General features: G+C 38.0%; 1 protein-coding gene across 1 annotated transcript in view; it reads right to left on the minus strand.

The window, feature by feature from the left end:
- POU6F2 (POU class 6 homeobox 2) overlaps window positions 1-21,769 on the minus strand; it is a 312,241-nt gene extending 290,472 nt beyond the window's left edge. Inside the window, exon 1 of the mRNA XM_065752741.1 lies at window positions 21,665-21,769. Within this exon, the coding sequence (XP_065608813.1) occupies window positions 21,665-21,769 (105 nt within the window). The remainder of the gene's footprint in view (window positions 1-21,664) is intronic.
- Between the last annotated feature and the right edge of the window lie 3,730 nt (window positions 21,770-25,499).

Here is a 25,499-nt window from a genome sequence, read left to right on the forward strand (position 1 = left end):
ATGAGAAGGGTAAAAGGAACCTGTTCTTCAAGGGAAAGAGAAGAGGAGAAGGCCCTGTTTAGGCCACTGCTTCCTCTTTTCATTGAAGCATTCAAAAGAATCTCAAGAGAAAAACATATTTGGATATTAATAACGTGCAGCAGACAGAATATTTCTGGCATTCAGTCAACCCACATTTATATTTTAAAATGATAAAAGATAGGAAATGGAATGGAGAACAGAAAAGAAAAATCAAGCTTTTTTCCTTTTAGTGACATGAATTTTATATAGATATTTAAGTGCCCTACAGCACAATCGCACTATTTACTGTAGATCATGTAGACTCAATATGTTACCCCAGCCAGGATAAGCCTCCTTAGACTCTCTGCATACTCTCACATATGTGTCACACCCTAGTGATAATGGAATTAACCCCACTGCGGCATTACTGCGCAGTGCTTAGACATATGGCCTCTGAGCAGTGCTTCATGCCCAAACAGGTAGAAAACAGCTCAGACCCAGAGGAAAACACAAGCCAGCAGACATAAAGGACAAGCCCTTCAACCTGCATGGTGTTTCAGACTGACTCATAAACCTACTATGCAACATGTTGATGAGAAATTTGAACTGACCCTATTGACTGGTTGAAGTTCTGGTAAGTCTGAAGATCTCTGAACATCAATAGTATAAAAGCTACTTAGAAAACATGTAATCACATTGTCATTTGACAATTAACATATGCACATTTACTTAGTACTGTTCTGCTGAGTACCAGACTCAGAACATACATCCACACTTAAGAGGTATGGAATTTGATTCAGTCTCATGTAAAGTCTTAAAGTATGGGACTGGGATCACTCATCTCCTCAAAATAATGCATTCAGGTAGTTCCTTGACTGAGAGGCCCTCCTGGCAAGAAATGAATTTCAACTTCCAAAACCAAAGCCACCAAGTTACAATCACAATTGACCTGTTTTACACCAGATGCAAGCAGGGCTGTAACTTTTGCTCTTTGAGGTACAGTCGGAAACAATACTGGTGAGAGATAGCAGACACCAATGCCAGGTGGCACTGGTGTGACAAGAGTGAAGGCAGGAGTAAGATGGCAAAGCAACTTGCTACACATGGGGTCACTTATAGGGGTACAGCTTCACATGCTGACGGTAGGACATTTCTGGAGTATCTCCTAAGGTCTCTCATCCCCAACTCCTCTGGCACTGTACCAGCACTAAATTAGTTCCCTCTGAAACCCACAGGTTCAAGAAGCTTCTGTTTACAGGACGGCCAAAGCAAAGCAGAGGCTGCCTTCAAGTGATCATAGCTACCTATCAGCATATTAGCACTTCTACATCTTTTCTCTGATAAATCTTTGTCTGGACAATTTATGGAAACATGTGGGGAGCTACAGATAGAGTACTTAATACCTGATAAAATGGATAAAAACTAACCAAGCCTGGTCCAGATACCAGTATGCATTATATCAAAGAATTTATTGTTGGGAAGAACCACACAACTTCTAAAAGTAGTCACTCTCATTCCATGAAAGTCCTTTTCCTGTCTTTACAGTGGAACACAACTTTTGAACACAGGGCACTTGTTGAGTTCTGAAAATTATGGCCAAAAGGAGGTTCAGATGACCTGGTCAAATACACCAGAGGCCACTATTCACTAGTAACTTACACGGTCCAGCACTGCAAATGCAATGAAGCGATTACATATTACTCTGAAGTAATACTTGAAGGGAAAAAAAAGAAAAAAAAAAGAGCTCTGTATAGCAGTGCTTATTTTTCACAAGATGCTTTCCTCTTTGCCATTATTCAACTTGTGTAAGAATTACAGGACAGTCTGTATTTGTTCTTTAAATACTAATTATAAAAACATCGTGGTATTTTTAAAAACATTTCTGGAGGGAAACCTATATTCTTACATAGCAGAACTTTCAGACTCAACAGCAACATTTAAAAGCAAGAGAATATTTTCCAGTGAGAATATTTTTTTTTCCATTTTAAGATAAAACTGTGCTATGAAACACCCATTCTCCAAGACAGAGTATTTCAAACCCTCCACTTTGGTACACTGCTTGTCACAATTTTTATTACGTCAAAATATGACAATCTTTGGAAATCCATCTGCAAGAATTAACCTGCCATACAGAATTTCAAAAATAACTTTTAATGCAAGTTTACAACTGCTATATAATGAAAGGCACAGTTCATATCCCCTAACTTAGGTTACTAAGAGTTTCCATTGTAGCTTACTGACCTTGCTTTTCTTTATAGTCAATAGATAGAAAGGAGGTTTTGCAGTGATTCAGACTTTGATGTATCATTTTAAGATGTCTAAGAACAGATGAATGCCATTCAATAAATTAAGCATCAGAAGATATACAGATACATATTAAGAAGAGTCTATTCATAATTATAGGCTGGAGAAAGAAACTTACTGACTGAAAATTACAAGATTCATAAAACATATGAGTACATCTGGAAAGCTAATTTAAAAGTTACCCTATATTACGTAGATGGAAGTGTGCCAGGCTATTCTTCCATTAAAATATGTAATAGTAAAAGTACAATATCCCTCCAGTTACCAGAAATATGCTGCAGTTTTATATTGGTCTCCAAATCAAAAAATTAAAAATAGAAAGTATTAAAGCTCTCATTAAGGGGATGCTTTTAATGATTTTAAATCCTTTCATGTAACATTAATTCTACACTAATCCCTAAAATTGGAATAATTTCCATTTGTACAGCAACAATCTTTTTATCAGATGAAAATGACAGACTTCTGAGGGGAAAGAAAAAAATGCTGAGATGAAGCTAGTTAAAGGTCAGGAGCACATGTCTTATGAGGAGCGACTGAGGGAATGGGGATGTTTTAGTCTGGAGAAGAGGAGGCTCGGGGGAGACCTCATCACTTGCTACGACTACCTGGAAGTAAGTTGTGGCAAGATGGGGGTCAGCTTCTTCTCCCAGGTAGCTAGTGATAGGATAGCTAGTGATAGGTGACAGCCTTAATTTGTGCCATGGGAGGTTCAGATTGGATATTAGGAAAAAATTAATGTCAGAGAGAGTTGTAAAGCATTGGAACAGGCTACTCAGGGAAGTGGTGGAGTCATTGTACCTGGAAGTGTTCAAGAAATATTTAGATGTTGTACTGAGGTACATGGTTTAGTGAGAAATACTGGTGATAGGTGGTCAGTTGGACTGCATGATCTTAGAGGTCTTTTCCAACCTTGGTGATTCTATGAAACCATTCCTGAAGGTTTCCAAGAATCATGTAGATGTGGCACTGAAAGAAACAGTTTACTGGGCATGGTGGTGATGGGTTGACAGTTGCATTCAGTCATGTTCAACCTGTGGGCTGCATGCGGCCATCAGCAGCTAGTAATTAGCTCTGCCCCACAACATCATGGTGATGGCTCTGCCCTGCAAAGTGGCCCAACTCAAACCTGGGCATGCAGCCATTACAACAGTAACCAAAAGACTGGCCCAAAACATTTTCTCTTTACTCAGTGCAGCACAGATAAACTAAAAGGTTGGACACCCGTGAACTTTATGATTTTAGAGGTGTTTTCCAATGTTAAAGACTGTATGATAACAAACAAGTAAATAGATATAAATCTTAGGTGTTTTTTAGAAACAAACGTATCGCTTGCATTTATTCCCATGGAATTTTCTGTTTACGCCAATCAAGCAACGTCTGGACAACTCAACATTGTTCACAAATGTATGCTCAACCTGATAAGGATGAGTATGTACTCACAAAGAGCAGAAAGAGAAGACTACTATGTGCAGTCTGATGTGGAGATTCCCATGCTGACCTTGCTCATCTATTGAGAAGTTAGTGTATATTCCACCAAAGCCCTGCAGCATACCCTAAACTTTAAAGGTACAAAGAACATCACTTGCATGGGAGAAGCAATCCTTCTTGTTGTTTAAGATCTTATATTATTTCTAGAAAGGTAAAACAGGAAAGCTTTATAACATGGGAAGACTCAAGTAAACAGAGTAGTCCCTTGTTAGCAAGATAATTGCTCTACTGAAGAGGCAGAACCCTGATAAAAATAGTGATTAATTCTTTACCTTGGGACATGTCCAAATCCCATTGAATCTTGCCACAAACTTCAATGGATTTTTGGATTAGTCCCTAATTAGTATTTACACTTGGTCTGTCTGTGCTCATGATAATGGTCTGTTTAGCAATACCAATAACAGCATGTTTAGCAACGATGTCAGAACTACATCCATGAACGCAGAATGCACGGTACGAAAAAGGTTCTGTATTAAGAAACCAATGGCAATAAATTTGCATCCTGTTCTATAATCTCTTTTCTCATTTGGTAAAGAGTGAAATGGACTATTTTATCAGGTCTTGCTAGGAATAAGCAAACAGAAAATGAATTAATGCTTACTGTGAACCACAGAAAGGATGTGAAGTGAGCCTGGTATGCCTGAGCCATCTACTGATGCTCTTATGTACCCTAACTATATCACTGCAACATGGGGAAAGCACATGAAGGAGAACAGACTCCAAGATTGGAAGGAGCATGCAGTAAAAACACAGAAGCACAGGTGCTTCAGAAGCCAAACACTACCTTGTGTTACTAAGCACAAATATTAACATATGTGAGCTATTACTCAAAAGAGAAACATGGTAAAAGAACAGCCTGCATCTGTGCAGCTGCAGAACTACTTTTTTTCATTCTGTCCTCTAGCAGTGAATATCCTGGCCAAACTCTAAAGTGGAATTAGTTTATTTTTAACTTGAACCTCTACTTGCAGTGGACTGTCCTCTTACACATAAACACACATGTGTGTAAAATCACTAGGCTTAACATGTATTTTTCATTTCATCATCCAGGTAAATGAAGGGTTCAGAAGTCAGAAAACACTGCATTTCTGAATACTTGAATATGCAAGTATACAAAAGAGTTATTATTTAAGACAAATGCAGACACACTGACATAATATTATTCAATAATAAAACCTTTTTGTGTATAAGTCCTGTATAAGCAGAGAACAAAAAAAGCAGTCATACTGAATGCTAGCTGCAGTAAGTCTAACATACTTTCTGTTGAGAAGGCTTGTTACCAATATTACAAAGCGAAATGTTTGACATGCTAGATCATGGATTCTCAACACCATTTAGTTTTTACCTTTTTCCTTCTGTTCAGGCTAGTATGAATTTTCTAAAGGGTAGTATGAGAGTTGAGGTAGGGGGGTGCATCTCTACACCTTGGTTTTCTCATCTTTGCTGTTCAAATATCAAAATCTTCATCAAGGGTCTGGGGAAAAAAAACCTGTATATATAACATTTTTAAAAACGATTAAACCCATACCTTTGTATGCAGTGATAGAATAATTATTTCTCTGTTCCTTCTTTAAAAGGGAATTTTCAAAGCTCTCTATTAATGTTCTACTTTTTCATCTGTAGTACATCTTTCCCCTTTGAAGAAAATATCACCACCTATCAAAAAAATCCAGTTTTGAACTGTTTTCTTAACCCATGCACAATAATTTATTGGAAAGTCAGTACCAAAAAAAAAAAAAAAAAAAAAGAAGAAAAGAAAGAACCAAACACTTTCCCCAAACTTGTACTATATGCTGATCCTTATTTCACAACTCTGATTCAGGAAGCCATTCTGAAAGAAATTACATTCTTTTAACAATGCTTGCCTAAATATTTCCTGACCAAAAGACAGTTCACAACAGTCTGCAGCTGCTCATAGATTGTCTGCACTCCACAGGCAATTAGCCTCCCTCTCAACATAACACAGATGCGTGTAACTATCACATTTCTTCCATCATTCTCCATGGAAGTACAGAGAACCTTGCCTGCAAATCTAAAACTCAGCGACGCTGTAATCATGCTTAATCCTTTATCATTGCCAAGAATGCCAATCAATTTACCATATATTTGAGATCAATGAGTGGGTTCATTGATCATCCATTGCTTTTAGCACAAAGCTGAGTACAGCATGTCACAATATAACTGCAAAGTTTTTGAAATCTTGGTTAAATACATTTCTTCTTCATTTTTTATTTTAATGTATAGCTTCCTGACATCCTAGGACAGTACAGATAAAGGGATTCCTGAAACTACCTGAGTCTATTCCCATACCATGCTAAGACCTAGGCCTTAACACAGGGCCTTAATATATTTACTAGTTATTTCATGTGTACTAGATACTTCACAATCCAACAGTATTAGCATTTCAAAAACAGTGCCTGTCCCTGCAGCTGTGTTTGTACTTCCTTGAGCCTGGAAATGCCAGAAGCAACAGAAGCTCAGGGCACCCTCAAGACACAGCATTAAAACCAAACTGTGTTTGCTTTGCCTGTAGGTTCCAATAGCTCACAGTGACCGCAAACCCTCTTAGTTGTGCCCCAGCACAGACCTTCACTGTCCAGTAACAGCCACCAAACAGTACCAAGACAGGCAGAGTGGGGAAAAGGGCACTGTGCTGATTCCGTCAGGGAATCAGCTCCTTACTGAGGGCAGCCATGCAGAGAGGACATTTACCCACCTCTGCTCCCTCATGCTGCTCTCCTTCATCCCATGGAAAATTAAAAAAAAAAAGTTCTTAAGTCCAGACTTGAATGGAGGTTTTGTTTTTAAAAGGCTCAGAGGCTGTGTATCATCCAACAAACCTTCAGCCTCTCCATTTCAGAGCAGGCTGCAAGCTGGCCTCACAGCTAACTGCTTAGGGCTTCCTCTGACAGACCTTGAAGGAAACAGTGGGTCTCAATCGCCCTGACCAGTATGACTTGGAGCACAACTCCCCACATGGGGCCATCAGTCCTTGTTCCTGCAATGCTGCATCTCTGTCCCAAGCCTGACTGTAAGCCAGCTTGTCAGCATGGCCTCTTACCTTCCTCCTCACAACTGCCCTGCATGATGGCCTGGGCTTAGCCAGTCTTGGGCCTGCCTTGCTCCCAGTCCCTCAGGAAGAAATCCCTTGCTGTGTAAAGGTGCTTCTTGATTTCCACCTCAGCTGATGTAAACAAATGTCATAGTGGAATTTAAGATTCATCAGGCCAGCCTTTTTCCTACTGTTTCATGGAGTGAAACACCCCAAAACTGATAACAATCAATGATCAATTATCAGCAGCAGGTATCCTTTATTATATCACGAGAGAGAACAGGGTTAACACCCAAAGCAGTTCTCTACCTTTGTTTCTGTGTGTGTGCTTATATTTCTAAAAACATTACATGTCTATTAGATTTCCACAAAGTCTGATACTTGTGGAATGGATAGTCATACTATTTCCTGAAATATTCATCCCTTTTCCAGGAACTCCATTTCCACCTGTTTTCTTCCTTTATATGGTTCCTTTCTTCTGACGAATTTGAGTTGGAGTTCTCACATCCTCAGTTTAGTGGTCTTTTAGGCAACTTCTAGTCACACAAATGCAGATGTTCTCATTCAGTGTAAACACTGGTTCATCTTGCTCCTTTTGTGGTTTTCCTTTCTTGCTTCACATTATCGCAGTTTTGGTATCTTGTGCAATGAACTGTCTAGTATACTTAATGCCTATGGTTATTTCTAGGTGCAGTCTAGCCATCCTTGTAATCAGCTACTCTAACAAGCTTAACACCTATGGTTATTGTGAGGCATAGTTCATCTCTTACTATGCCTTTTTGTGTAAACATTCATAAAGACTATACATATGAATAAACTTGCTTGTGATCAAGAAGTTAAAAGGTAAATATTACAGAAAAAAACCCAAGCTTAACATTTTACAGCATAAGAAGTAAGGAGACATCACTGCATAGGTTTGAACAAGTGGAATTGTTAGGGAAAAAAACTATCTGCACTGGAAATTTTGTCATACATTTTTGTGGCTCATTACCCACTCTGCTACATTATACTATTGCAATTACATGTCCCACATTCTCCACCCTTGAGCTAATGAATCAAATGTTGAGTGTCCATACCTAGTAGTTGCTATCCCTAATGCCAGTAGTAGCACTCCTTGAGCTCAGGGGTACAGACCTGGGACTAGAGCATAAAGAGATTTAGAACTAGAAATGCATGCCCTGGTGCCAAAGTGAGTTTGCTTACAAAACCTGTTCTTAGCAATTTATCTTATCATTTGTGAAAACAAAAAATCTTGTATTATTTTGGCAAAAGTTAATCAATCACATAATAGTATTGTTTTGTTTTGTTTTATTTTGTTTTGTTTTGTTTTGTTTTGTTTTGTTTTGTTTTGTTTTGTTTTGTTTTCCTGCTGCCTGGAGGGGAAACCTTTGCAGCATGAAAACATGAACAGAGGGCCTAAAATATATAATTTATCTTCCTAGCCTTACTCAGTGTCATGTTCAATATGGCTGCAGAAACAGCATATATTCAAGATAGCATTTACTAAGTGGAAGCTTACCCAAAGCAGAAGAATATTGACCAAAAAACACAGTATATTTTACAAAAGCAATTTCCAAAGAATCATTAAATTCTGAGAAGAATACCATGTGCAGTAATGCCACTGTTAACAGAAAAACTTTGGGATTCACTTTTAAGGATCACTTAATAGGCATGTTGTCCATTTTTTAGGCTTTTTCTGAAATATTATAGGTGCCAGTTTGCTACTGCACAACTCTAATAATTTACCTTCAATTCAGGCAGAACCATGGAACTTAAGCAATTAATATCAAAGCTGATCACAGCCAAAAATTGTTTTGTTTTATTGTTGTTGTTTTAATGTTGAAAAACAACAGAAAGATGATGGAGCTCAAGCTCTGTTTGTTTATCTGCATCTAAGTGATTACACGAGCTCAGACCCCCATTTATTTCACCACTATCACACATGTGCTTTGCTGATGCATGGTAGGACAGATCTATGAACAGATGAAGAGAAAAAATGTAATATGGAGGTGTTTCTATTGCCGTCAGTCCTAATTTTTCAACATCTTTAAGTCCTGTGACAAGTAGTTCACTATATAGAACTGTAATAAAGCTCTTAGAAAGTAACTGAAAATTTCAGCCTTAGCACAGCACATTTTTCTCCAGCTGCTATACCCTTTTACTCTGCATCTCCTTTTTCTTTTATTTTTTTTCATACCCCCGTCTTGACAATTAATGCTATCCCTTTGTGCATCACCTTGGCACACATAAGTGGTTTGTAGTAGTCACCCATACCCCTTTTTCCTACGGTATGATGGTATGCTCTTACTATATCATACATTAGATTATGATTGTAATTGTAAATAATGCCAAAGAAAAGCTAAATAAGTCTCAGAAAATTACCTCCTCCTATCAGAGATAAAATCAGTGTAGTATAGGAATTAAAGTGGCTTCAAGCTGCTGAAAGTAGCAATTATATCTGTTCAAATGATAATCCAATGTTGTTTCTCTTTAGTAACCCAAAGCTTTTACTTTGCAGTAAAGTAGCTGTATTAGACACTTGAAGTGGAAAAGTACTCGACTCTGCAATGCTTCAGTTTTACAACACTGTAAATAACTAATTGAGGCTGTGAAGAATTAAGAGCCAAGTGTGACAAAACATAGGGGCTTCATATGTTGACCTTATACAAATATCTGTGTCTATTTATATATAAAAAATTCCATGTCAGTCAATGCTCTACTAAAACTACTGTTGAGGTTGACAGGTTTTGCCTTTTGGAAATCCTAATGGAAAGATCTCCATGAAATTCTTCACGCAAATTGAAATTCAGCTTTGTTGAAACCCTTAAACCTATTGTTCATATGAAAGAGAGAGTAAAAATGTCCACGTATTTCTTCCAGTTCGGTGTATTAAAATTCCTCTTCTCTTTAAACAATTATGCAAATCTTCCCAGAGAACTTTAAAATAAAATAACTTATCTGAAATTTGGTCAGGAATATTTTTTTCTTTTCTTTCTGAAGCCAAATCCCACTACATATCAGATACAATATTCAAAAAGGCTTAAATAGTATGATATTCATAAACGGAAAAAGAAATGGGCTTCACTTCAAGCAAGAAAGATTAATTTTGCTGTAAGGAAAACTCTCTAACAGTGCAAATTAAAATAGATATAATTAAACACAGAATAAACAGCATGAAGACATTGTGGAATCAGTATTGCTGGAATTTCAAGAACTACTTAGACAAATACTTGTCAGATGTGACTTGGATAAGCTGAGCCTGTCTTTGTGCTGATGACTTTATGGTTACTTTCACTTTTTTTCTCTTCACTTTTTTTATCCTCTTCAGAGAATATAGCTGTTTGGAGTTGCCAAGAGAACATGTGCCAACTACATTTTTCAAAGGCTTGGAATATAATAAAACATGAGTGGACTGTCGCAGGATACCTGAAAAGATACAGTGGACACAATTCTATTACTCCTTATCATTTTCACTCTTAAATATGGTGCATCTTTAAAATGGACAAAACTATGACATATTTCCCTAACCTCTACATACACAGCTGAAGTATTCTGGCTGAAATTGTCTTAAAAAATATTCAAAATGAGGTAGGCAACTATTTGGGAATGCCAACAGCAGCACCAGAAAAGGTCTTACGGTAAAAAATACTAAACTACTTTAATAATAAAAGGTGCTACAAGCCCTGCTAATATTTTACCCTTGTGCTCCCACAAAATGGGGAAGCAAAAAGAAAAATGTCTTCACAGAATCCCTTAAACCTCCTGTGTACCTATTTCGAAGGGGTTATGAAAAAAAAAAAAAAAAAGAGGAGCAAAAAGCTGCAAATTTCCAAGTAATCTCCTAGGCCTACACAAAAATTGCTTTTTGAATATTTTTTTCCCTAGTCTGCAAAAATTTTAAGATGTTTCCCATTAATGTAACTGTCATTCTGTGTTTCACCTCTCTGTTTGCTGTTTTTTTTTTTCACCCTTTGACTGGGAGTCAAAGCGTTCATCTGACAAGCATAACATAAGGTAGAGAAATAGGGAATTTATCTGACATTAATTCCTACTAATTTCATTTGTTTTCTTTTTCACTAATCCAGGTGTACTAACAGAATAATGCTCTGTAAACAGATCTTTGTCAAGTATTGCATCAAGATACACTGAGACCATGGGGTAAGAAAAAGGGAAAAAAAGAAATAGTTTAAACCTTTTGTTCTGTTCAGTGGGTAGCTCGGAAATATACTAATCTGAAAACTGTAATTGACTTGATTGGTTGAGAAAGCAGTCTTTATTTTGGTTTGGTTGTCTTATCAGTCACCGACTACTGTAGTTTGACTGATACTCACTCTCCCCCCCCCACCCCCTCCCCCCTTTCATATTTTACTTACTACCAGCAAACGTGAAGGTGCTGGTAGGTAAAACAGAATCTGACACTTTCAACTTTTCTTCCTTTTTTTTTTTTTTTTTCAGTTCAGCTGATCAGAATGGATGTTAATGAACACGTATGTGTGGCTAAATAAGGCTTAGTCCTTCTTCTCTTCACGCAGTCTGATTTCTGCCTACCCGTTTTCCATTTCCATCTGAAAACTGGTAATTCCATTCCATCTATTTGGGCCTGATTCCCATTTACACTGTGGTGTTTTTCTACCATTCTGGAAATATAAAAAAAGCTTTGAAGTACACATAAATAAATGACTTTTACACCCACTTTACAGCTGTTTTGTGCTGCCAGATGGTATAAAGAGGTCTCAGTATAAAGTAGAATCAGGCTATCTCCAGGGGCTAAGCTTCTCAAAAAAGAAAAATAACCAAACACAAGCATTAAAGAATGAAACAATAATAGCTATTTTAAATAAGATTTCTCTTTTCAGGTGCCAATTCCAGTCTCGGTTATTTTAGAATTAAGGGAAATTACATGAGAATTCCTACAGTTTGCCTTGCGGGACTGATTGGAAAAAAAAGAGACCAGTTTGAATCCAGTATAATTAATATCACTCAGGGCATAGAGCACACTGCGCCCCATTTCAGTGTCCTTTCTTTTTCTTTCTGTGCTTTCTTGCTGATTTGCTTGGGACTCTCGTCATACAATTCCTAATTAATCAAGTGGTACAGAACATACTGGGAAATTTGCTCATGTAAGGGGTTCTGAATTTGATGGAACAAGCTTCTTAGCTGCTCTTGATCATGTTTACCTAAATGTAACTCTATTTAGCTCCACAGTTACTTGTGATTCACACTAATAAACATCAGATCAAAACCAGACCCCAAGTACACATCTTGAACTTACTCACTTTTAACATCTGTTTGAGGTTTAGTGTGCTTTTATTTTCTTAGGACAATGTGAGGTTATTTTGCAGTTGTTGCTTTGTTGTATTTGTTTTGTTTTGTTTAATAGTAGTAGCTAAGATTCACTTACATACCCTAATAAATGCCTGTTCTGTCAGAAAGGAATGACACTGTGGTAAGAACAAGGTTAAAAAAAATCCAACACTCTGGTCAGATTAAAAGCACAGACCTCTGTGCGGTTCTTAGTTCAATGAAATGCTGTGGTGCTTTGTGGTCAGAAGGAAATACTCCTTCAGCAGCATGTGTTTCTACTGTGTCCTTCATGAAAGAGTCAGAGGGTACTTTACAATCCAATCCAATGTTGGATATAACCTTTTAAATAAATAAACTGTGGTTTAAGGATTTAGAAATCACTAGATCAAAGAATGTAATCTTTGAGATCTAATAACTATGGTGATGGGCCTGGCATAAGGACCTGAGTAGAAAAGAACAAAGGCTTGCTGAATATCCACAGTGCCTCTTGGGTTAAATTCATCACAGGGTCACCCTAATTCCCTAGTTGGGGGGCAACCTTCAATTTCTCCTTTTGCTAAGAATACAGCAGGAATTGAAAAATAAACTGAAACAAATATGTGTAGTGGAAGAAACTCCAGGCTCCAGCCCTTCTTTTGACTGACTGTTCAAAACCCAGGTCTTCCTTTCAGAGCACAGGCCAGTGAGTCCATTGCTCAACCCCAGAGATCTCATATGCAGCCTCCAGGTTTTCACCTGCCCACACATCCTCGCACACAGACTCCAGGGTTAACTGAATGAAACTGAAGAACTAGCTTAGTTTTTTGGTGATACGTGCCTAATTTCCACCAAAGTCAGGTGAGATCCAGGTCTTCAGCATCACATTGTCTAAAACAGAATATGTTGCTGATGCAAGATTTTCTGTTGACTCTGTGGATGTGCTTAAATGATTTCATGATGACTCTTCAAATAAAGAACATCACTAATACAAACAAAAACAAAAATAGCTGTGTTCAGGGCCATTACAAACCCTCATGTGCTGCTCTATAGTTTTTCCTGTCAGGCTTTTGTCACACAGGTTTACTTACCATTTTTATTTTTATTTTTTGTGAGAAGCAGGAGCAGGTGGTGAGTGCAGCATCCAAACTTTGGGAAAAATCTTTCTTTATTCCTGACTGTGGGCATTACAACAGGCAAGCCATCACTTCTGCCCACCTTTTGTCAGATCTGGCTGCAAGACTAAGCTTCCTCAATTCTGAACTGAGTACTGCAACCCTACGTGTATAAGAACCAAGTCAGAACATCCATTTTTTAGGAGCTGCTTTTGTTTTTTCCAGGGAAGGGAAGGGAAGGGAAGGGAAGGGAAGGGAAGGGAAGGGAAGGGAAGGGAAGGGAAGGGAAGGGAAGGGAAGGGAAGGGAAGGGAAGGGAAGGGAAGGGAAGGGAAGGGAAGGGAAGGGAAGGGAAGGGAAGGGAAGGGAAGGGAAGGGAAGGGAAGGGAAGGGAAGGGAAGGGAAGGGAAGGGAAGGGAAGGGAAGGGAAGGGAAGGGAAGGGAAGGGAAGGGAAGGGAAGGGAAGGGAAGGGAAGGGAAGGGAAGGGAAGGGAAGGGAAGGGAAGGGAAGGGAAGGGAAGGGAAGGGAAGGGAAGGGAAGGGAAGGGAAGGGAAGGGAAGGGAAGGGAAAGACTTATGGGCAGACATCCTGTAATAGCTGTTTGTTTCTTACTACAGCGTAGTTCTCTTTTATTCAATATTATTTTCTTTCACTTGAAACTTAACAGTTTTCACAGGAAGCTTTTCAGTTTTCCCTGCATTAACGGTGTCTGAGCTGAAAAAAAATCTCAAACAAAAGATCTCCCCTTGGGAGCTTCAAGGCCTAATCCTTCCTTCAAGGAACATGGAAAACATTCAGGCTTGGCTGAAATGGAGAGCAAAAACGGTGTGAAATCCAGGACTCTGGAAGCATTCAGTGCTTGGCAGCACCTCATGATATTACCAACACTGTCTCAGAAGGGCCTACTTTAAACAGTGTCAGAGTTATTTGCACATTTAACCCTTTTTTATTTTTAAAGCTGCATTCAGTAAAGACAAAGCACATTTCTTTGTTTTTATTAGAAAAAAAAATCAGTGCTTTTAGTCACTTCTGTTATAATATGAAGACATGGAAGCTGATGCTACTTTGCTGCTGATGGGAAACAATGTGATTTTAAGTCATAAGGTTGAGATCAGGATATAAAATGTCCTAATGTCAGTGGGATTTTTTGTTTGTTTATTTGTTTGTTTTGAAAACATACATAGAAATGGGTTAAGAACACTGGCTTTTAAAAACCAGACTTTTTATTCCATAATATTCCTCCTTGCTATATGAGTGAAACTCAATTAAAACCTATGTTAGAGCTTTGCAAGTTGTCTCAGTAAGTGGAAAAGTAGTCCAAGACGTTAACAGTTTAGCACAAAGGACAACACTGATACAGTATTGTCTCCTACAGCCTGTCTAACAGCAGCTGTTCTGCAATATGACTAACATGACTTTCAGTATTTTCTATTGCTTGAAATTCTTGTTTCCATAGCAGGAGGTGATTAAAAACACTTTCGCCTTTTACTGTGCCCCTGTAATGTTTAATTTTTTGGATGCAGCTACACTGCCAGATTGTGTCTTTTGAACGTGAAGGGAGTCTGAGAGCCTTGAAAATGCTAGAACCTTTTAAAATAAAATTTATGTATGGAATCAGTTCCTTTACATAACACAAATTTCCTTTCTAACATTTTTTTCTCTTTGCAATGCCCATGGGTTCATAGTTAGCATTGGGAATAGGTTGTATTTAGCCTGTAGTTTAGGTAACACTCACTGGAAATATTACCAGATCAAAAGCTATCCTTGCAGGTAAGATTTTGCAGTAATGCTTATCAAATATTTGGATTTTTTTTTTCACAGTAATGTAGTACATGAAAACCAAAAGCGCCTGTTCTGATCAGAACAAGTGTCGGTGTCCCATCCTGTAAATCTTCACTGGCATGAGCAAAGGGCACAGGGCACCTCTGCAGCTACACCTGAGAGTACAATCGAGGTTCAAGGTATCCTAGAAACGTATTTCCCCAGCTTTAAGAATATGCACAAGTGTTAATGGTCCCAGTGGCTGCTACACATGTGAGTAAAAGGAAGACACTGTATGAGAACTTGCTGGATCTAGTTTTGCTGTAATAAAGTGTGGCAGTATGGACTGTACCGCACCTTGATAATAATTGTAGGCTTTTTTATCTTAGGAACTATGAAATCTATTTTAAACAACTTAAGAAAAATGTATTTATGTCACTGAATATGTACGTTTGGCTTGGATTATAGCTTTTTTGGGTGTCCCCTCCCACTTTCTGTTTTCAGCTTGTTCCCACTACCACTTTTAGAAGTGGCTGGGAATTTAGAACATTCTCTTGATCTTCAAAATTTTCTTTTGATCTAACAGTTAGATAAAGCTCTCCTGTGGAACAGCACTACCAGTCAACAGAGAATCAGTAGCAAATATCAACAGCTAATCTTTCTCTTTTGAAGAAATAGTCCTACATATCACAGAGGTTTCAAAGCCAGCGATAAAACAAAAACCCTGAAGCTATAGTCCATTTACCTGTAGCCCTGACATCCCTGAAACATAAAAATGTTCAAGGCCCTTGAATTACTATCTTTAATCCTAATCGTCAGTTCTAATTACAAAAGCGTTTGCATTGCATTTATTTAGCTGGCATTTAAACCAGGCTTTGTTATATTTATTAGCAATGACAGTTACTCAATAGGCAAGCTGGACCAGATCCTGGGAAGTGTTATTTACATGAGGAGTCCCACTGAGCTCCATGCTGTGATGTGCACCTTGCGGCAGCAGACACTGCTGACATACCTAGCAATGCCAAAGCTGTAGACATCTTGGGTGCACTTAATAGAGCAACTTTTAAGTACAAGCTTAAGTCCTGTTCGTATCAAGTATACACTCTGAATGGCCTGGTCTGAAGTTCATCCTGCCGTTCTTCAACATCAGGGTAAGAAGCATTGCAAGAAAATGTCACTGAGAGATGTAAATCACAGAAACAAGACTGTTTTGCCATGTTCTCATCTAACGCTGAAAATGCTGTATACAATTTGTCTTCAGTTGTCCTTTTATTTTCTCCCATTTGAGCTGCAGCTCAGATCAGAGAAGAAAAAGAAAAGTCTTGTTACAGCTACAGGTCAGTGGAAGATAAGAGGCTCAGCACAGTCACTTCTATGTACCGTACATACAAAAGTGGCCCAGAGTGGTATTTAGTTTATCAGTCTACAATCTAGGAAACACAGCAGAGGTACTTGAATGTAAATGCATTGCCAGAAGATAAAAATCTACATCACTGGACGAGTGTTGCTGGCCCAGCAATTTAAAGGTCATCTGGCATACATTATTTTCCTCCTACAATTAGAATAATAGTGAATATACACAGAGCATAAGCCACAGCTTTTTAAAAATTTGACCTCTTAATTGGCCTGACCCGCAAACTAACACATGAGGCAGCAGAGAAGCACAAAATGGAAAAAAGTGAAGAAATTCAATAAGGAAAAATGACTAAATATGTTTTTAGAAGGTTGATTTAAATTAAAACCTGATTACAGCCTGAAAACAAGAAAAATCTTTTCAAGCATGAATGAAAATGATAAAAATCCATCTTTTCTGCTGTAAAAAGAAAAGTCAACAGAGAAATGCATTCTTTTGCTGGAATCCAGGCCCAGGACCAAAGAATTTACATATATTAAGTTAACAAGATCCAAACTCCTCTATAACAAATATTTATACTGTAAAATATTACAGCTGCATTCCTGCACATCCTTACAATAATAATTCTTAAGGACACGGTATTCTGGAGAGTGCATAAAACTGCACATTTCTGCGGAGATGGAATGCTTCATTATCAGAGTACCAGCTTGTTCATAAATATTAAAAAAAAACAAACAAACATGTTTTTGAAATTTTTCAAACACAATTCTTATTGTTTACACTGTCTCTCTGCTACTGGAAAAAAACAGTCAGCATGTGCCTGTCCATAAGCCTCTCTCTCACTTTCTTGAGGTGCAGACTGGTGTCTGTAAAGGACAGGCATGTCCATGCTGGGCACTGAGTGAGCAGCAGAGGACATGTACTCTGACCTTACTTATGCAAGTAGTCATGTTACAGGATTTGTCCCAAACTGTAGACAAAAAGGCTCGAGTTATTCCTGAATTCTAAACTGGGTCCTAAAATTACATGTAAGATGGTTATTTTCTATTTGTCTAAGTTATATGCACTTCAGTAGATTAGAAATTAGGGGAATTTCAGGGGAGAAGAATCCTATTACTACAAGAGGAACAACTTAAAGATGGCTCAAAACAAACTAACACTGTGGAGTTGATTTTCACATGGCACCTGGCTGTGGTAGAAATAAAGTGCCTGGATATGCAGTGATCTGCATTACAAAACAATTCCAACAACAGATGAAACTTCTGAAAGCGGATCATGAATTGAATGGCTTCTCCAAAACATATATCCCCTTGTTCTGAAATCACTAATCACAGGGAAAAAAAAAAAAAAGAAATCAACCCCAAGCCCAAGGAAATAAAGCAGAGCAGGTAGGCCCACCTTGATTTTAGCAACATATTACTCACCAAAAGTGGGCCTCAGAGATGAACTGTCGCCGAGTAAAGAGCATGTGTTTACCCCTGTTTAAACAGCTTTTAATGTGGGATCACATGGACCACTGTCCATTTAAAAATATTTGATAAACTTGGGTAGTGTGTAGAAAGAAAAATCAAGCATTGTAACAATAATTGCAGGTGCCTGCTTATTTGAAGTGCACTACCTAATTTACGGAGATCTTATTTAACCCCCTCTTCTTGAACTCTCTCCCTTTTTTTTTTTTTTTTTTTTTTTTTTTTTAACACTACATTTGGAAGAACCACTGAACACAGAAATGTGCAGCCAGCCCAGGCCCTCAGGCCGGTGGATCAAGATGGCAGGCTGGCCTTGGGTCCCCTGGGGCCAGCAGAGCCAGAAGGGTGATTGGACACGGTGACCTGTCTGCATGAGATGAGACAAAAACAGGAGGGCTGTAATGCTGATGAACTAACCTGTCACTCACAAGCTCAGGTCTGAAAAAAAAAAAAAAAAGATGAAAAAAAAGGAAGAAAAGAGTGCAGCACAGATTTTTAGAAAATGTACAAGGGAGAAAAAATATAGCATGGCTGGAATAATTAGATGATACATTTAATTACTTGTTCATTTATATGGGGTCAGGATATACTCAGAATGTGATACAAAATCCAACTAATTGCTTTTATAAAAACAAAAGACCTCTGCAGAAATAATGGGTATTATTGTTCAGCATGCAAGGAAGGATGCTACAGACTATTGCAGTCAGGGATCGGGGTTTTAGTCCAAGCACTCCAGTTATGAATCAAAATCACAATGAGCAATGGGCTTCTAGATCTTGACACACTATGCGAGGAGGTTGCTCTTCAGAGTACTTGGCTATTTAATTGCTTGCTAGGGGGAGGAAAAGTCCAGAGGGAAGGTACGGGTACAGTTCTGCACTTTGGAGCCAGCACAGCCAGGTGCCAGGTAGTGGAGGGCTGCGGTGCTGTGCCAGCCATTGCCAACACCAGCAGGAGCTACTGCAGACACTGGTGCTTGGAGACGGATGAAATCGCAGATAAAAAAAAAAAGAGTGGAAAATGCATTTAATGATGAACGTGTAATCCACTTTGAGAATGCCCTTAAATCAGCATGCTCCTGCAATTACTTTCTGTGTCATACACAGACAAGCGTTTGAGCTACAAATAACTGCTAGTGTTTCTGATGTCTACTGGAGCATAGATACACATGTATAGTTTGGATTTTTAATTAGGCAAGCTTACACTCCATTAGAAGCAAATGAGATGGAATTTAAAGCTACGTCTGCAAGATTAGCCAAAACAAAACTTAGTTCTCACTAAATTCTGGAGAAAAAATATGATTCTGAAATAAGAACAAATGATAAGCATTTATTTAAAGCTTTTGATTTCTGAGGTTTGAAAGTTAAAAAGGACTCCCAACAACTTTTGTCTAAAGCACTAATGTCAGGAAATGAATACATCTTCTAGCAATATACACATCCTAAATGCACAGATCTTTATTCTTTATCAATATTAAATAAAGTCTTGCAGTATTGAGAGATTTCATGGCTTGAGGTTTATTTTTTATGATTATTTTCTATTATCAGTTGACTATCAGAGTATATTAAGAAAGTGCATTTCTAGTTTCAATAATGAATGGTAATTATGCTACTACTCTTTTGTTCACAAGTTTTAAATAAGTATTGCTGTATTCTGGGAGTACAGAATACAAATTATTTTGTCAAAAAAAAAGATCATTACATTTTTGTTTAATCTTTGCAAACAACTAATAATTAATTACAATGAACTGGACAATTAATAACATACTCGAAAATTATGTGTTTTTATGAACTCTTTTGGATGTATCTATTTACACATAGAGCATGCAAATAAGTACATATAGAGATGTAAAAATGTATTTGAAACACCTAACACATTAAATTTCACAGTAATTATATACGTGAATTCTGACGTTAAAAAAAAGTTAGTAACCTGAAATACCTGCATGTATTTTTCTTTGAAGTCTCTTGTTATCAATTTTTTAGGAAATGAAATACAGTAATTCAATAAACATTTATAAACATTTTTCCAGGCATTCACTGAACTTTTTTAAATTGATGAAATATGTGATGTTGCACACAGGAAAAAAAAAGCAAACCGTGCTCACACCCTTTCAGCCTCAGAACCACTCTCCTAGAGCTAACAGGCTTTAAATACAAAATAGCTAACTCATACTTTCTTACATGCCAAAGAGAAAGTTATATTAAAGGGATATTACAAGCTTTGAGATTTATCAAGGTTTCAGGGCACATTTTCTGTCACCTATGCTTGCACAAAACCTTGCTGTACTTGCTTTAGTATGATTAAACATTTTTCTTTAAGACTGAACAAGTTTACACAAAAAGGTAATTAACCCTCTTTGAAATACATATTTTCGTGCAATGTAATACTGGCAAACATGCCCCACTTTTTAGGTACAAGCCAGCCTAATAGAAAGCTGTTAATGTTTGGGAGGTTTTTAATAAAAAATGTATTTTCTATTTTTAAAATATTTAAAGCAATAGAAGTCTGTGGTAAACATAGTATTACATATTTGACATTTTCCGCCTAGAAATGCATTACTGTGTACGATGGTATTAATAAACCATGTGCTTTGAGGGACTTCTGTGCTTTGCCATAATTTACTTGAAAACTGCACAGGATGCGTATTTTTCCACCATTATATCAATGTATAGGAAACAAATACTATGTCACCAGTTCAGCAGTATGCGTTCACTACACTGGAAACATATGCAAAAAACCACAAACTTTTGAGAGTTTGAAACATACCCTATGCCAGAGACTGATTTACAAAGCAGTGGCTAATGAGAAAGTGTTGAGCACTTAAGATTTTGTTAGAAAAAAGAAAAACAGACACCCTCTTCCGATTCCGGCTGCATTCATAGGAAAACAGCCCTCCGTGTAAACAGGAGAAAATAATTTAATTTCTGTCCCCACTCCAGGTTATTATTTGAAGCAAACGAAAAGACAATGATTCTCCTCTCTTCTGGCTAAGCTCAAAACAGCACAGTTAAACACACACATAAAAACTACAGACTTATCAGAAATCACAAAACAGAAAGAGAAGGACTCACTGACCCATTTGGAAGACAAAGACGACAAAATGGAAAAGCTCTAAAAATCAGCTTGTGAGGCCTTTGAGAGATATTCTTCTGGCATTTCATCACAGCAGCCCCAGACCAGTTCCCTTCCCTGGATACAGGGAGGGAGAACTAAATAGAGCTGTTTATTAAAGCTGTTGTGCTGGATTGCATTAGGAAGCACGAGCAGACCACCTGGACCTTTCAGATTGTGGCAGTGTTTAATTTGCAGACTGCCCCTCTGCAGCAGCAAAGACTACTACATTTACCAAGCTCAATCACACATTATCTGGGTTAGGAGTCAAAGAAGAAAAATATATATACATATAGAAATAAAGAGAAAAAAAATCCACAGCCTGTAGTATAGGAATACAGTCAATATAAGAATAATGACAGCATCAGGAATAGAAAGCAACTCCCCAGCAAACATAACACTTTCACTGTTCAGTTCTTCTACTTCAGCACATGTAAACAAAATGCAGAGGTAAATTAATAAATAGATTGATTTGGCAAAGCTCAGACTAAAGTACAATCCGGGTTTATTAGAAGAAAAGCATGGTATTTTAGGTTTAACTCGTGATTCCCTGGCCAGATTATTGTGGTTCTTATGCCTTTCTCACTTTCAGTACCACACTCACTGGTAGCTGAAGATACAGATAGAAAGATGGTACTGTAAATATGAATTATGTGAATCATATGGTTAGACCCTTGTGAAAAAAAAAATAAATAAAAGGGGAGTTGAGAAATGGCTGACTCCATACCTGACCAATTACAGCTTGCATGGTCCCTGTGTCCTGCTGAGCTGAAAGATCGCAATCCATCATATGTAGTCTTTGAAAAGGAGAATGGGGGTTTCTGGCATGCATCTGTCAATCAACTTCTGCACTCACAACCATCACCAAAAGCAAGGGAAAAAAAGTCAAGCTGCTCCACCAAATAGGATGAAACAGTCATGTGACCTTCAGCACACTCACACACATACATACTTCCATATAACGTATGAATTTTCTGCAGATATGAAATGACATTGACAAATACCCAATACCAAGTAAATAAAGTGAGACAAACAGCTACTCACCAAAGACAAAACACTTGCTGTAATCTTCAGCCTAAAGATTTAATAATCCTAAAAGGTGTTTTAAGCTGTGGCTTTTCTTTTGAGCCTAAACTTTTCAGATAAGGTGATATAATTTTATATATGCAGACAGTGGTCAGGACTTTAACCCCTTGTGTCCTCTCTCAGCCTCTGCTTTCTATTTCCCCCTCTATATTTCTACATCACAGCTGTTTGAGCTCCTGATTTTATTTTTTATGCAAGTTTCTTTTGTGCCAAAGTGCCTCGTGCTGCCTTTTTCATACATACACAAATTAGGAGAACTTGGTAGAAGAAAATTACCTACAGGAGAGGAAGGAGCAGGGCTGTGGGTCTTGCGTCGGTGCTTGCAGCCCCGAATGCACCTCTCTGCTTTACTACACCAAAAGTCAAATGTTTTCTTTATTGGAAATATATATTTAAGTATTAGTTTATGCGAGATGTGATGAGCACTCAAAATATAAAATATTCAGACTATGTAAATCCTACTTACAGAATCTTTTCCATTTTGAAGGTTAGCAGAGTTTTGGTTCATTCACTGCTCCACTGAACTGACATAAAATGTTGTTACTTATGATGGCAAACATTACCATTTTTTTTCTAATGGAAGCAGTTTGTTTCATATATCTTTCCCTCTGAGAAAAGATTTGCAAGAATTTCCAAGACTATTTTTTTCTTATTGTCAAAATACATCAGCCACTTGTCTCCAAAAACGGAGTGTCGTGAACAACACGCCACGGCATTGATTGCTGATATGTTATTGGCCAGTGATTGCTGAAGGGTGACATTAATGTAACCCGGTAGCACTTTAACCCTTCGAAGATCAATGCAGTCCACTGGCAGTAGGTTAGAATAACAGTCCATATCATTTTTGCTGCATCGCAGCTTCATATAAATATTAGTTTGTCTCTGTACTCTCCCAAAATTGCATGTATGGTATTAGTGCAAAAAAAGTTTATTTTCAAAGACTTCCAGAAGCAAAACTTTCAGAAGAAAATAGCCTTATCTCTGCGCATAATATAATGCACATCTTCCATTCTAAGTAAGTTCCTGACAATATTTTGAAGTTATTAACTCTTTTTAATGATATTGATAATATTGATCTTACGATGTGTTAGGCAAAGAAATGTGAGAATATCAGCAGTACCCCAACTGTAGGCACATTTGCCATTCAATTATAATGTAATTTTAAGATCCAGCATCCAGCACCGCATAGGATGTAATGGAACATACATGTATGTACATAAGTGCGGGTGCACACACACAGGTAAAGGAGAGAGAATTTATTCTGAGGGAAGCAAGATGGACAGGGTATATAAATTTTATTTTCCATTCTTCTAGTTGTGTTGTTTTTTTGTTTGTTTGTTTGTTTGTAACTGTTGAGGAAAAAATTGAGAAAGGAAGTTTTGGTAAGTACTTCAAAAATCAGAAAAAAAGAAAAGAATTCACTCTTAGATGCACAGGGAGACAGAAGTGCTCCAAGGCCCAAGATATTTTAGCCTTAAAAGCTTTTCTAACCAAGCATTGTTTACAGAGAGAAGCAATATTAACACTGAAACTCTGCCTCTGGGTGGAGGGAGTAGTATTTGAAATGGTGCTTCCAACATCTGCTCTGCATTTCACTTATAAACATAATTAAAATGCACCATTTGTGCTGAAATCTTATCTGCTTCTTGCTCATGGAGTAAATATACTGAATGAATATCCCGGGCTGCCTTTTGATCAGCTGAGGATTTGGTGTATGACTGGAAAAAAAACAGGCAGTCTTCTGAAGGCCACAATCAACATCCATGTCATCACGTACAGTCCAAGTACAGTTGGTTAATGGGAGAGTGAGTAGAGGAGACTTCTTTGGCTGTCTTAAGAATAACAGGCACATCGAAGGGAGATACTCCACAGGAATTAGAAAGAAGAGTTAAAAGATTTTATAGTTGCTTTCTAAAGAGGATCCTTTTTGAAATGGATATGCAGAAACGTCTTTCAAATTTCCTTCTCTTCCCTAAGCAACCCAACCTCACAAATACTTAGGTGGATTATTTATTAGCAGATACACAGACACATATTGTAGCATCCAAATAAGCACAGTGATGCAAATGAAAACACGCACACACTCAGGCCTTCTGCACTTGGTGCACCAACAGGGCAGCCTCTCACTCACACTCACACACAGCTGTAGGAGCTCATTTCCCCCAGGAGCACCTGTGTGGACACTCCTTTTAGCACTATTAGGCTGCTCTTACAGGAAATGCCAATCAAGAACCCACAATGCAAGGGCCTCTACGTGAGTCACTGCCATATCTGATTCTTTGGGTCTTCCATTTCCAGACATCAAAAAGGTGGGGGAATGAGGTGGCAGCACCACAGAGCAAAGCACAGAGAGGAGCTCAGCAGGCTGTGCACACTCTTGCATTGCCAGCTTAACGTAGGATTTCAAATATTGCATCCCCACCCCACCCCTAGCAGAGATGCTCTTGTCTCCTTTGAAGCTCTATTGGTGGATCTCCTTCAGGAAACCCAAGAGGAAGACGGTTGTGATGCTAGAGCTTGTTGACCTTCCTATGTGCCACAGCAGTACTGGTGCAATGAAAGGGGCAATGAAAGGTTTACATACAGGTGAGGCTTCATTATGACTTGATTTGTGAAAATACAAGTTCAAGGGGACACAAAGCCTGTGCTTTGAACACTGGATCTCTTAAATCCAGGAAAAGCAGTGGCCCTAGTGACACTGACTTCTTGCTCTCTTTCATATTCTATTTTTTTCTAAAGTCTTACATTTGCAGTATGCTTCTCATGTCTAATGGAAACAATTACAAAATTAAAGTAGTACCTTTGAATAGAATAATGTGATTGATTTTATCTCTCAGCTACAAAGCTGAGAACTTGTGAAAGCAGTCTTATTGTATATAACAGTGTCTCTTCTTTCTTCCAGGAGAATATCTATTTCCTAGGTGAGAACAGCAAGATTTAAAATTATGTAGCAATGTGAAGCCCAATTACTTCCTAGTTAAAATGTGTTAAAACACACATTTATTTCATTCTGCTCCTTATTTATGATTATGTTCTCTGCTTCAAAAACTGCGATACTCGCGATCAGCACAACACGATTTTACATCTTTCTGCAGTTGCTGAAATGCCATAGCAGAACTTACAGTTGAATTACTGAGTCGAATAACATCCTCCTGCTTCTTACAGCCTTGTACACTAGGGGGACTATTTTTCCTCTTTTCCGAAGTGACGAATGAACAACACTGTCAGAGCTAGCTGTTGTACCTCCCAGCATAGGCCCTTTACTCACTGGTGCTGAACAGGTTAAACATGCAAGGCTCGAGCTTGCACTCTTCGAAGATAAACAAGCCTAATTCTAAGCTGTCAATGGCTTTTCCTCTCTCTCTCTCTCACTCTCTCAATCCATCTCTGCCAACCAGGTTCTATATTGCGTTTTGCATCTTGATTTTCATGGATATGTGAATGGGTTTTTCCATATGAGCAAAATTCTGTTCTCA

The sequence above is a fragment of the Cyrtonyx montezumae genome, unplaced genomic scaffold, assembly GCF_038088225.1.
Source record: "Cyrtonyx montezumae isolate F1298 unplaced genomic scaffold, pur_monq_1.0 scaffold_8, whole genome shotgun sequence".
NCBI lineage: Eukaryota > Metazoa > Chordata > Aves > Galliformes > Odontophoridae > Cyrtonyx > Cyrtonyx montezumae.